This window comes from Solanum tuberosum, unplaced genomic scaffold (assembly GCF_000226075.1).
Source record: "Solanum tuberosum cultivar DM 1-3 516 R44 unplaced genomic scaffold, SolTub_3.0 scf00004, whole genome shotgun sequence".
Taxonomy (NCBI): Eukaryota; Viridiplantae; Streptophyta; class Magnoliopsida; order Solanales; family Solanaceae; genus Solanum; species Solanum tuberosum.
In genome coordinates, this window is record NW_006238930.1 from 3,572,515 (window position 1) to 3,584,499 (window position 11,985).

Below are 11,985 nucleotides of genomic sequence, written 5' to 3' on the forward strand. Positions count from 1 at the left end.
CTAAAATAAATCGGATAAGTTCACATTTCTAAGTTAAAAGGAAGTTTAACGAATAAAGTTTTTGTGTTTTTGTGTTTTTTTGTTGTTACTTTCTTTGTCCATCTTTAGTTGTTTATGTTTGAGTTGACATATTTTTTAATAGCAAAAATAAAATAGACACAAAATAATAAATTACCTCATTTTTTTCAAACTGAACAAGTAAAAATAGACAAAAAAATCATTTCCTCCTACCAAATTGGTGAGATAATGAGGGAGTACTCCTTTTTTAAGGAGGAGAGTACTTTAGTGCAGCGTTATTCCCAATGAATGCAGACATTCATGTCTTTCGTTTTTGTTACGTAATTAGCTTTGAATGTTGATCAAAATCAGGTGTTACGCATGTGGCAATTTGACAAAGACAACATTGGAAACATCGATCCCCTTTTTTTTCACTCCAACAGAAACCAATTTCTTGGACACACAATTTCTCAACTGTCAAAGGAAATATGTTTGAATGAATGCCAATCTTTAAGAATTAGTAGGAAATAAGCATGTTGCTCTTATTGAACTCTTGCCCTTCAGAACTATCTCCATGATAATAGACTCATGAAGAACTTTTAAATACAACTACTGTAAAAAATACCTTAAAGCCAACTACTGCTGAAATCCAGAAATAGCGAAACACTAAGCAGAATACATCTCTTCCATTATCTGCTAATGAAAGAAATCTCTTGATACAGGGAAAATGTTTACAAGGATAGCACGTAACTCAAATTGAAGGGATTTGTGGCTCAAAAGTCAAAACTCAGCTAAACCCTACTTTTCTGGCAATCACATCTATATTACAAAAGAAACATCCCAAGGGAAAAAGAATGTGTGATGAAACTGATAAGGCATATATGGTAAACCTTAAATCGCGAGTAGCATTTGTCACAGAGATGCTGCTATACAAGACCGTCTACTATCCAAATCAATATGAAAACTCATGACCTCGGAGTGAAATGTGCTTCTTTACCCAGATGGCAATATCCTCAGCACAAGCCTGAGCCTGAGGGGTCTTGAGAAGCATGTCAAGAGTTGCAAACTCGTGAACAGCATCCTTATATTCAAGTACAGGAGCATCAACATTTACTTTCCGGAGTTCCTCTGAATAAGCAATAGCCCGATCTTTCATCCAGTCATGCTCTGCTATAATTGTCAATGTTGGGGGCATTCGTTTTAATGGAGGTCCTCCTCTACCAGCGACAAGTGGGTTGGCAGCAGGGTGATCCAAGTCAAACTCTCCTTCAGGTAAAAATAGTTTCCAGGCAAGTACGCACATCGTCTTGTCATAGAAATAGGAATTAGCTAACTTTATCTCAGAATGAGTTGGAACATTGCCAATGAAAAATGGATACATCAAGACCTGTGCCACCACCTTGACTGGGTCCAAAAGGTTGCCTGCTTCTACTGCCTTCCGGGCCACATAATCAGCTATGTTTCCCCCACAACTCACTCCAAGGAGAACACACCTATAAAAATAACCCGATTTGCTTGTGTGTTTACGAACAAAATGATATGCATACTATATTGAAAAAATTGTAAAGAAGCATGCCAAGTTAGGGACATCATTCCATCATCTCATTATCGTAATAGGAATGCAGAACTTTCAAACAAAATGTTGTGGTTTAGCTCACACGTAAGATTCATGGTATACTCATGGAGGCAACTCATCTTGCAGGAAAGCTGGACTGAAGCTCTTTATTTTCAAATGTAAGAAAGTGAAGAAGTTAATTTGAAAGTGTTTTATACTATTGTCCTGCATGGGTTGTTTAAGGGCTTTCAAAGCAGCTTATTAAGGTCTTGAACTACTCCACCCATTGCCTTGGGGTTCTGGGTTGGATGCTCAAATTCCTTTTACATAATAACAGAGCCAATATTTGGTAAAGGCCATTCCTCCGATTAGTACTCCCTCTGTTTCAATTTTTTTGTCCTATTTTGACTTGACACAGAGTTTAAGAAAGTAGAGAAGACTTTTGAATCTTGTGGTCTTAATTATATGTCAAATGTACCACAATGTCCTTTAATCATGTGTCTTAAACATGTCATGAGGGGAAAATTGAAACTAAAGAGTTGCTAAAAAAGAAAAGAGTCATTCTTTTTAAATGGACTAAAAAGGAAAGTAGGCCAAACAAATTGAAACGAAGGGAGTAATGTTTTTAATAGTTACATTTCACAGATCAGTAACTTTACTTTCAAGTCCATGTTAGAACCAACAAATATACATGAGAGAGGAGGTGTTTAGTTGTATAATTGTCCCACATGGATTGTGTAAGGGTTCTAGATGAGTTTATACTTGGGTTACTCCCACTCATTGCATTAAATCTTAAATATAATATCTACAGTATAAACATAATCCAATGTAAAGTTATAATTTTAGGACGGCCAAGAGAAAAAATGGCCATTTATGACAAAAGAATAAGACCATAATAAGCTTACTTTATCAATGTTATAGATTTAGAAATAACACGCAATAGAATCAAACCATGCAACAATTTCAAATAAATCATCTTTATGAGAAACAAACTGATAAAAATTCAAAAAATCATTCAAAACAAGTACTGAAAGACAACCAAAACCTGCATCAAAAACACTTACAGTTTCACCCAAAAAGGAAAAAGAAGAAAAGGAACACTTCTATTCAGAAATTGAATTTGCCAGTCATACCTAACAAAATCAGTGGATTACAGGGAAATCAGCATACGGAAAAACTACTAGTAAAACGTTTTCCCTTCCAAAAATGGATATAGTAGCTATTTAACATTATAAATCCTAATATTGCTCAAAAGACTACAGGAACATGACCCATTTACAAGACAAAATGTACTTGCTTCTATATGGAATTCAACTCGTAACCACATGATATCATACGAAAAAGCTAGAAAATTGGCAGGTAAAGATTCCACTAGTCATGAGGCCCAAAAGTAAGCATTTATGTCTCAAATATTGCTTGGCCTTTCTTAGTCACTGCACCTACTTTATATGGATAGTTTTGCAATGTCCAACCTAATAATATGGATTCCACCCCATTATTCAAAATTAGATAATGATATATTACCTTTTCATTCTTCACAGCATACATGTGACCACATTTCTGATCGAATCTCAAACAAAATTACTCATTGAACCAATTACTGAAACAGATTAAAAGATCACATCTAATGCTTCCACGTCAAAAATTAAAACAAAGGCAACAAGTATGGAATAAGACAATAGGGCCAAACTAACCTCGACGGATCTCCATGAGCAGCCAACCAAGGCTCCGCCATTGATGCTCCAAAGGCATCCGCTATGTGTCCGTGAGAATCAGATTTTTTCACATCTGCTCCTCCACGTCTGTTGCCCAATGACTTGCTGCATTCAGCCAAATTGGCCTGCTTCGCCAGCCAATGCAGAGCTTTCAACCCATCCTCAAATGCAGCTGGGTATCTATTCTCAGGTGATAACCTGTATCCAACTGCCAAAACAATGACATCACAAAGCTTTGCAATTCTTCTACAGAAAAAATCATTTGAAACCGAATCATTGCTCCCACTCACAAATCCCCCACCATGGAATTGTAACATCACCGGCAACTTCCTGCAATTTTTACCGGCGGGAGCATATCCTCTATAAACCCCATTTTCAGATTTCAAAGCGAGATCATCCACATTGCCTCCGTAGCTATTTCTCCTATGATTGAAACTATTTCTATTATGATAGTCGGTGACATTATCAGTTGTAGCAGCACCATAGCTGCTTCTACGTAGATCGGATCCTGTGAGAGAATCGGGTCTTGAAGCTTTAGCCCTAGATTTAGGTTGTGCCCTTAAATCAGAATCAGGAGAGCCAAGGGAGGTCTCTGGAAGAAAGATTCTGATAGAAACAGAGGTGGTGGGATCTATATGTATATCCTTGGTGGCAACGCCGTCGGTGAAAAGAGGATTTGAAGCTGCAGTAGATTCCTCATCAGGACGTGACGTAACGCCGAAAGAAGTTGCGGCATTGGCGTCATCAGCGGGGATTTGGGTTCGGTTCTGCAACCGATGCTTTAACATAAACTTGAAGAAAACACTGTATAATTTCACGGCCACGCTTGGCATTTCCCTCAACTCCCTCTCCTCCTCCCTCTAGCTCCACCGCTCTGGCTATCACTCTCCCCGACCCCCTGTAAAAGTTGACGTCTCCTTCCCCCAACCCCAGAGACCCTCTTGTTGAGGCGATTAATAATCTAACAATTCGTTGAGTAAATTGATCTGAACATTAGCGATATGAATTGAATTAATTTTAGTTTTAGGGTTTTTGGGGATGGATGGATTGAGATTTGAGGAATAGGGAGGAAGGAGATGAATTGATAGCAGTAGTAGGAGTAGCAGTAAAATTATATAGCGAATCCGAAACACCAAAAATTTCTGGAGGATTTAGGTAAGTGGGGAAAACAGCATTTCTAGAAAATTGGGACTAATTAATTGTGGCGTCTGCCGTAGATTTGTCTCATACTTAGTAGTAATTAATACTCGGATTAAAATCTAATTTACATTCTTACTATAAAAATTCACTTTCTATCCTAAAATTTTTACTTGATTAAGGATTTAGTATAAATATTGAATGCTATGCAAATTATTTTTTTATTAATCAGGTAAAAGTAGTATAGTCTCCTTATATTCATTCCACAATATTTATTAAATTCGAATATTAACAAGTTCAATAATATTTTGTAGTGAGAAGGTAGCCTCTAAATAACTTTTCATTTCTAGTTAGTGTTGCGTGTATGTTTGCTATGATAGGATTGAAAGATTCATTTAAATCTCTTTCAACGAAAAATTACATGTGATTTAAATTATTTTGATTGTGTATATATAAATATATGTTAAACCACATTGGACTTCTTTACTTTTTCATATCTTGAACCCATTGTTCAAAAATACTGCATTTATATGATGATGGTACAACCAACTGAAAAACGGTGAACATTGTGAGCGCATGTCCATCAATCTCCTTGGCACTTTATGTCTTGCAAGTTTTGTGGGTTTGGCGACTGAAGCATAGAGGAATTTGAAAGTTATAATCTTTCAGAGCAGCCATCAGATATCATTCTTACATTGATCATACGCAGTCACATGGAAAGGGAAGTTCTAAAATACTCATTGCAAGCAGTGTGTGAATTCAAAAGAATTACTACTACTTAAAACATTGCAACTTAATTTGAACATTCTCAAGATTATCTACAGGGATACTTTCATGCCAAGCTGCAATGTCAAAGCATACATATTGACGATACACAGATTCAAGCGCAGCACCCTAAAAGGAACTTTAGACGTATACCTGAAGAATGACGCTTTTATAATCTCCTCATACGAGCCACGCATGGACTGCAGACTATAAAATCTTGAGGTTCTCCAGTTACGCAATTCCGTATGAACAGTCCTTGCCTCTATATTAGCAGAGAGTTCGTATCCAACTCGATTTGTGTTACCATAAAGTGAGACCTGGGAAATCAAAAGTTTCAGGATGTCGTGGTGTATGAACAAATGAGGAGATGTGACCTCCTTTTCACAGTTTCCTTCCTCAATTAGCGTACTGGTCAGCTGATCAAGGGAAAAGCAACAGTAACAAAGATTCAGTCTCTAGCCAGATGGTGAATGAGGCGTTGTCTTATGAGAAACTAGCACTGGCTCATTGCTTGCAGCTTTCATTCCAGCAAGCTCCTCTAACCGTTTCCAAGTAATTTCACGTTTCCTCTTTACCTCCTCTTCTTGGGCCTTGTCTTCTTCGAATTTCTGCAAACACTCTTCAAAGAGTTCAGAATCGATATCAGAGAAGATCTTGCGGACATTTAATGTCAAGTTTTGCACCGCCTGATTCCAGTGGCCTCTAGCATTCTTCTCCAAGGCAGGGAAGATTATCGGCAGTATAACTTTACGATTTTGTTTGATTAGGTTCTCAACATGATTATTGTTCCATAGGAACAAGGCCCTCTCAGCCACCTGAAGATGCAAAGTTAAAAAGAGTTAGAGAAAAGGAAAAAAAAAAAAGGCATTGGCGGATGTTACATCACCGAATTGATCCAATCCATATCATTCCATTAAACAAGCACACTATTTTTTCAGTTGATTCATTGTTTTCTATTTGATTCACAGCCATGACAACTTAGCCAATATGTACCATCACAAGTTGTACAGTTATTCATATCAAGTTGTTTCATCAGGCACAACTGAAAAACAGCAAACTAGCACATTATATCCAGCTGGAGGAAAAGCCATCAAGATGCAGCAAATTTAGTCTGCTTGTTGACCCACACAAATAGAAGTGAACTTCTGAAAAGCAACTATCTCTCTCTGGCAATCCAGATTATTCCCTTTTCATTTTTAGTATGTTTGGAAAGAGGGAGTTGCAAACACAGGAAGGAAAATACAGTTCAATAGAAAAAAGAGTCTCTTCTTATTCATTCCTAACTAGACTGATAAGGACAGCATATTTTCTCCTGCTCAAGAACTTAAGGGATTCTGAAGAACCTCAATTCTCCTTTTACATTCTCCATAGATTTTGTCTGAGCAAAGTTCAACTGGAACCACTGTTGGATTTTCTATAAGATGAGCAGCAAAAAAGTGTTGAAAATGTCTCTCAATGATTTTATCAACCATAGAAGGGCTTTAATTAGCCAACTTGAAAACATAATCAGCATAACAAAATTCAAAAAGGTTAAGTAATCTCAACAACTAAAACAACCTAATAAAAATTCAAATTCAAATTTCAATTTCATTCTAAATCTAGGCAACTTATTATGCTAAAATTTACTGCAATAATTGATAGCAAATTTCAACAGTAAGATTCCTCACAACAAAGCAAGTTGTTTCAAAAACCAGGATTATGGCAATTTTTGACATCAATCTCAAACCTCAACAAGCTTCATTCAAAGTACAAACTTGATGCAAAATAAAGTTTGCACTAGATTTAATGAAGGGAAAATCATTCATCTTCAACTTGATATTTCTCATTGATCTTTTGTCATCTGAGCTGCTCTCAACACAACTTGAAAATATCCACACCTGTTTGTTAGTTTGATCTATACCAATAAATGGAGTAAATCAGTTAAAGATCAAAGGATGATATACTCGGCCACTCTAAATGAAAAATCTGTCCACTGAAAATACATATCTCGATGTGTAACTGATGCCAGGAATAAACAAGGAAAAAGGACAAATATATCCCCGAATTGTCGTAAATGGTATGCAGATACCCTCTGTCATACTTTTGGGATATTGGTACCCCTACCGTCCAAAAACTAGAGCATATATACCCTTTATACTAAGGGACATACACGTGTCATAATCTTATCCACCGATCCGACATTTATTAAATATCGGATTGATGGATAAGATTGCGCCACGTGTCCCTATTTAGTCTTCTGTTAGAATGAAGGGCATATATGCTCTAGTTTTTGGACGCAAGGGCACCAATGTCCCAAAAGTATGATGGAGGGTATCTGCATACCATTTACGAAAGTTCGGGGGTATATTTGTCCTTTTTCCCAGTAAACAATGGTAGGAACAGCCAAAATGGGTAATAGTGATTTTTCTTTGACCCTAAAATGGGAAGGAAGAAAATGACGTCGAGGTTCAATGATGGAAGATAACAATATCATTGCTTTTGATTCAAGGAGGTATTGATGAACAACACTCTGTCAAGCATCCATACATATAATATGTCTTGCATGCATGTGCCGGCTAGTGTCACCAAAAGGTTGAAAAGGCAATGTTATACAGACAATGGAATAAAATTTCATATAATGAACTGGGAGGTGGTCACATCTCCAATAAGGCGGCCTTGGAGGTTAGACAGTGAGGTACAGGCTTTGTAGGAGAGTGCTTGCATTCAAGAGTGGCACACATAAAGGGCCTATGAATGTGGAACAACATAAAGGGAGAGAAGATTTTAGCGACAACATCATTTTTACTGTTGGGAACGAAAATAGGATCAGTTTTTAGAGGCGCAAGTAGTATGCAATGATACTTTGAGCATCGCCTTTCAGATCATGTACAACACATTGAGTTAGAAGGATATGACGATTCATCATGTCTACAGGACACGAGAGCAGAGCTTATTAGCATAAGAGGCTCAGAATAATTCTACAAGCTGTGGAGATAGGATATTCCAAAACATAATGGCATATTACAAAAGCAAAAACATGAAACGGTAGGAACAGGCCACGTGGAAATGGAAGTGCAGAGGGAATGAACTGTTCTGTAAGAAGTCCTACTACTGCAGGTTACTTAAAAAGAGACGATGCAGGAGGTTTACACCTGTCATTTTAGATTCTCAGCTTGCAGAAAGATACTCAGTTCACTTGGTTAGAACAGGGGCGTATACAGGAGGGGGTCACCGGGTTCACGTGAACCCATGGTCCCCTCCCGAAATCATATATAGTAGTGTTATATTTTTTAAAAATATTTAAATATAGATGCATGAACCCAGACTCGAAGTTTCATATAATGTAGTACGATGATGATTGGGTGCACCTCTCTAGGTGAGGTTAGAAATTTGAATCTTTTATCTATCTTGTTTTAGTTTTCTTTCTAAGATTTTGTAACTGGTTTGGATAAATAAAAGTTAATTTTGGACCTATGATTTTAAAATTTTAATGGTTTTCAGTAAAAGAATCTAACCGGTTAAATTTATGCCTTAGATCCACCTTTTTGTAATAGTGCACCCATTATCTTTTTTTCTTTTTTTTTTGATAACCGAGAAATCCGTTTGTGACCCGCCCTTTGGACCAATCACAGCCTTCTAAACTCGGTGGATAATGGGCCCGCCCCTCTACCCTTCTCCACTTAAATACCGGGCTTCGCTTTGCATGGTGTGCACCCATTATCTATAAATCCTGAATCCGCCTCTGGGTTAGAAGTAAGGTAATGGCTGAAAAAACCGAGAAAAGGGAAGTTGTATTATGTAAACTGGTACTTTGTGCGCATGGTCAAGCAAGGATGTAGATCATTCACTAGTGCACTGCCATGCGCATCAGCTTGGTATATAGCCGTCAACGCTGATTATAGTTAATGGCGAAGCGCATAATGGACTTCAGAAGAAAGAGAAGAAGATGCTGAGCATGGGATGCAGCTACTTTGGACCTTGCAATAATACTTTGGAGAAAGAAGAATGGAAATGAACATTTGAAGGTATTTAAAATGAATTTGCGAAGTTAAGGGCTTGGCCTTTGTTCTTGGTGAATTTTTGGTGCACTTATCGTGTCCCTGGAAGTGTAGATGATTGGATGCAATTCTTAGAGAACCACGTTTTTCAATGGGTCCCCTACTCTTTTGTATGCCACTTTATATATCCAAGTTTTCCAGCTAATATCAATTAACTTATTGCTTGGTCCCAAAAGAACAAAAATGAAAGAACAGCAAATGGACTTTACACCATATTCCTGTTTCGACCTAAACCTGATCATAGATGATTAGCAATGCAAACAGCAAAGGAAAAGAAATAAAATACCAAATAACTAGAACTACTCACCTGAAAGTGCGAGCTGCTCAAACAACGACTGATCTGATGAAACAAAGGCACCATACAACGCTGGAATTCTGGAGGCTGAGTTGCTTCTAGAACCTCCTCCAGCTCACCTAAGAACACTACTTCCTTGGAACTGTTTGTGATAGGCCAATATTTCAACAAACCTCTTATGACAGTATCAGCGAGCTTGCAGTCCTTCTCCACAAATTGTGTTATGCAGTAAGATAACTGCTGATGATACATGTGTACGCACTTTGGTTTATGAAGTGGAATAAGAGCTCGAACAAGGAACAACTTGTGCTCTTCCTTCAGTGGAAGTGCAAATCCATTGATTATACTGCCCAAAATTTCTAAAAGTTCTGCTATTCCATTATGCTTCTCAGTTTCAAAGATAAACCGGTAAAATATATTGTTGATTGATTTCCTAATAAAAGGGCGGTGCACCATGAATTTTCCATATATGCGGTGCAGAACCGTCTTCAAGAACTCCCTTTCTCTTGGATCTTCTGAATCAAAAAGATCTAATAACCTTAGAACAAAAGAGTGATCAACGTATCGCTTAGACAATTTTGCATCTGTCTCCGGCGATGCCACAAATCTGAGAAAGAACTCATACACAATTTGCAGATGTGACCATGCAGGATCCATCAAGGGTTCGTCATCTTCTAAGTCAAAAGCTTCCAATACTTTGTTTTCACGAGGTTGAGAAGTAAGAGGCCTGAACAGATTTGAAGATACCATTTTAACTATTTCTTGAATGACAGTTTCTGTGAATTTTACATTCACAGAACTAATATAATCAACAAGCTCCACTAATGTCTGCCGCTTGATGTCTTTTTCTTTCAAGTGTTTTGTTGGGTCAGTAAAGTCAAATAATACACAGCACAAGTTCAGTTTTTTTATGAACAATGTTTGCTTCTCAGCAGTTGGTACATCTTTAAAACTAGGCAAGGTCTCACACACTGCACTTCCATTCACCTTAGCATTTGCCGCCTGCGGTAGCCTATTTCCATGATTCGGTCCCAGAGTCGAAGAAGTGACTCCTGAAACAGTAGTGGCACTTGAATTTCCTGACTGCGCAGTAGACAAATCACTGCTTCTAGAACTAGTTGAAGCATTTGACGGTGATGCAGAGCTTCCTCCATCACGATTTTCTGCTGACTTGGAAGGCTTTCTAGGGAGCCTATTGAGTATTTGTTTGATCATCACTTGAAAATATGATCTTCTGGTCGTAATGTTTTACTGATTGAAACACTCTCAAAACAGAACTTTCATCAATCTGAAAGGTCTAAGCAGCATAATCAATTGTTAGCAAACCAGTGCGGATCTCATCCACCCCAAATCCTTATCTACCAACCCCTAAACCAATACACAAATGAAACCACAGACTACCTGTCTAGACGAGTAAAACTCCTTTTCATCTGAAAAACAATAACAAAAAGGCAAGTAAATCGAAGAAATCTAGAAAAGTTCAAACTTCTTTTTCATCACGGAGAAAAGTGCTAAAAAGATCAATACTTGTGACCTAATCCCTTTTCTTTTTTTCACTTGATAAAGTAAGTAATTTGTATTATAAACAACTCCATACTAAGAGAGTTCTGTGTGCACTTCCACTTAACAATTAAAAAAAAGGTGTATTCTTGGTGAATTAAATAGTGCAAAAGGCAAAACCCCAGATGCAGAAAATTATTTTAATATACAAACAAGCATCAAATAATCTGAATCAGAAACTGAAAAATCTTACCTATCCATGCTTTCTGTCAACCAGAAAAAGAATGGGGGAGGTGCAGTAAACCTTTGTTCTTGTTTTTTTGCTGAGGTCCACAAAGACTCGGGGCAGTTAAGCTAGGTCAAAGAATATTAAGATCTGGGTAAATAATGTACGGAACCCAGATAACATCCCTTCCAAGAATCAGAAAAAAGTGAGTCAATAAAGATTAAAGAAAAAAAAAAACAGCACTCAGATATAAAACGAGTTGTTAATGCTTACAATAGTAGTATAATTTTGAGTGATGAGAAGATAGAAACTTTAGAGAGTTGGGGTTCAGTGATCGAAATCTGAAAACATCCCCAACTGAGGAAAGATAGGAAAAGGGGTGTGATGGATTAGACAAAACCAATCTCTGGTTGTTGTTTTTGATGCTCAGGATGTGTTTGGTTAGCTACAATTATTCTTCTTCTTTTTTCCTTCCCATCTTCTCTCTAATTTTCCTTCCTTTAACTTGTTTTCTTTCTTCTTAGATTTATATAATCATAATAATTACCTTCTTTTCTTTCTTTCATAGATTATAATAATTAAATCGTATGATCATAATAAGTAGAGCAAGGCGAAAATCATATCTAAATAATATGAATTTTTTGAGTTTCGTATTGAAACTCTCACCGACAAAATGACAATCAACTAAGCTACAAAGATTTCTCTATTAAAATATTAATTTAACTATTAATTATTCATTTTTTCTATCGGAGTGATAT

At 37.1% G+C, this 11,985-nt stretch overlaps 2 protein-coding genes across 5 annotated transcripts; both read right to left on the bottom strand.

The window, feature by feature from the left end:
- Positions 1 to 610: 610 nt before the first annotated feature.
- LOC102593284 (probable carboxylesterase 16) lies at positions 611 to 4,466 on the bottom strand. Its single transcript, XM_006338596.2, has 2 exons — positions 3,247 to 4,466; positions 611 to 1,490 (listed from the first exon to the last, which is right to left on the bottom strand). Exons 1-2 carry the CDS (start codon positions 4,098 to 4,100, stop codon positions 950 to 952), a joined length of 1,395 nt encoding a protein of 464 aa, XP_006338658.1. The 5' UTR covers positions 4,101 to 4,466; the 3' UTR covers positions 611 to 949.
- A 582-nt stretch (positions 4,467 to 5,048) lies between these two features.
- On the bottom strand, positions 5,049 to 11,841 carry LOC102593611 (serine/threonine protein phosphatase 2A 57 kDa regulatory subunit B' theta isoform-like). 4 transcript variants are annotated; one of them, XM_015307624.1, is made up of 5 exons: positions 11,501 to 11,841; positions 11,255 to 11,412; positions 10,903 to 10,931; positions 9,514 to 10,789; positions 5,049 to 5,984 (listed from the first exon to the last, which is right to left on the bottom strand). In XM_015307624.1, the coding sequence occupies exons 4-5, from the start codon at positions 10,714 to 10,716 to the stop codon at positions 5,625 to 5,627; spliced, it is 1,563 nt and encodes a 520-aa protein (XP_015163110.1). In that variant the 5' UTR covers positions 10,717 to 10,789; positions 10,903 to 10,931; positions 11,255 to 11,412; positions 11,501 to 11,841; the 3' UTR covers positions 5,049 to 5,624. The 4 variants fall into 4 exon arrangements, with proteins under 4 accessions (XP_015163110.1, XP_006338660.1, XP_006338661.1 ...); XM_006338598.2 differs by having other exon boundaries at positions 9,514 to 10,798; XM_006338599.2 differs by lacking the exon at positions 10,903 to 10,931 and having other exon boundaries at positions 9,514 to 10,798.
- Positions 11,842 to 11,985: the final 144 nt, after the last annotated feature.

Excerpts from the sequence above, each read along its gene's own strand:
- LOC102593284 (XM_006338596.2), bottom strand. The coding sequence starts at position 4,100 with ATGCCAAGCGTGGCCGTGAAATTATACAGTGTTTTCTTCAAGTTTATG. Across the intron at positions 1,491-3,246 it reads GCTCATGGAGATCCGTCGAG|GTGTGTTCTCCTTGGAGTGA; the intron begins GTTAGTTTGGCC and ends TTATTTTTATAG.
- LOC102593611 (XM_006338599.2), bottom strand. The coding sequence starts at position 10,716 with ATGATCAAACAAATACTCAATAGGCTCCCTAGAAAGCCTTCCAAGTCA. Across the intron at positions 5,985-9,513 it reads TGAGCAGCTCGCACTTTCAG|GTGGCTGAGAGGGCCTTGTT; the intron begins GTGAGTAGTTCT and ends TTGCATCTTCAG.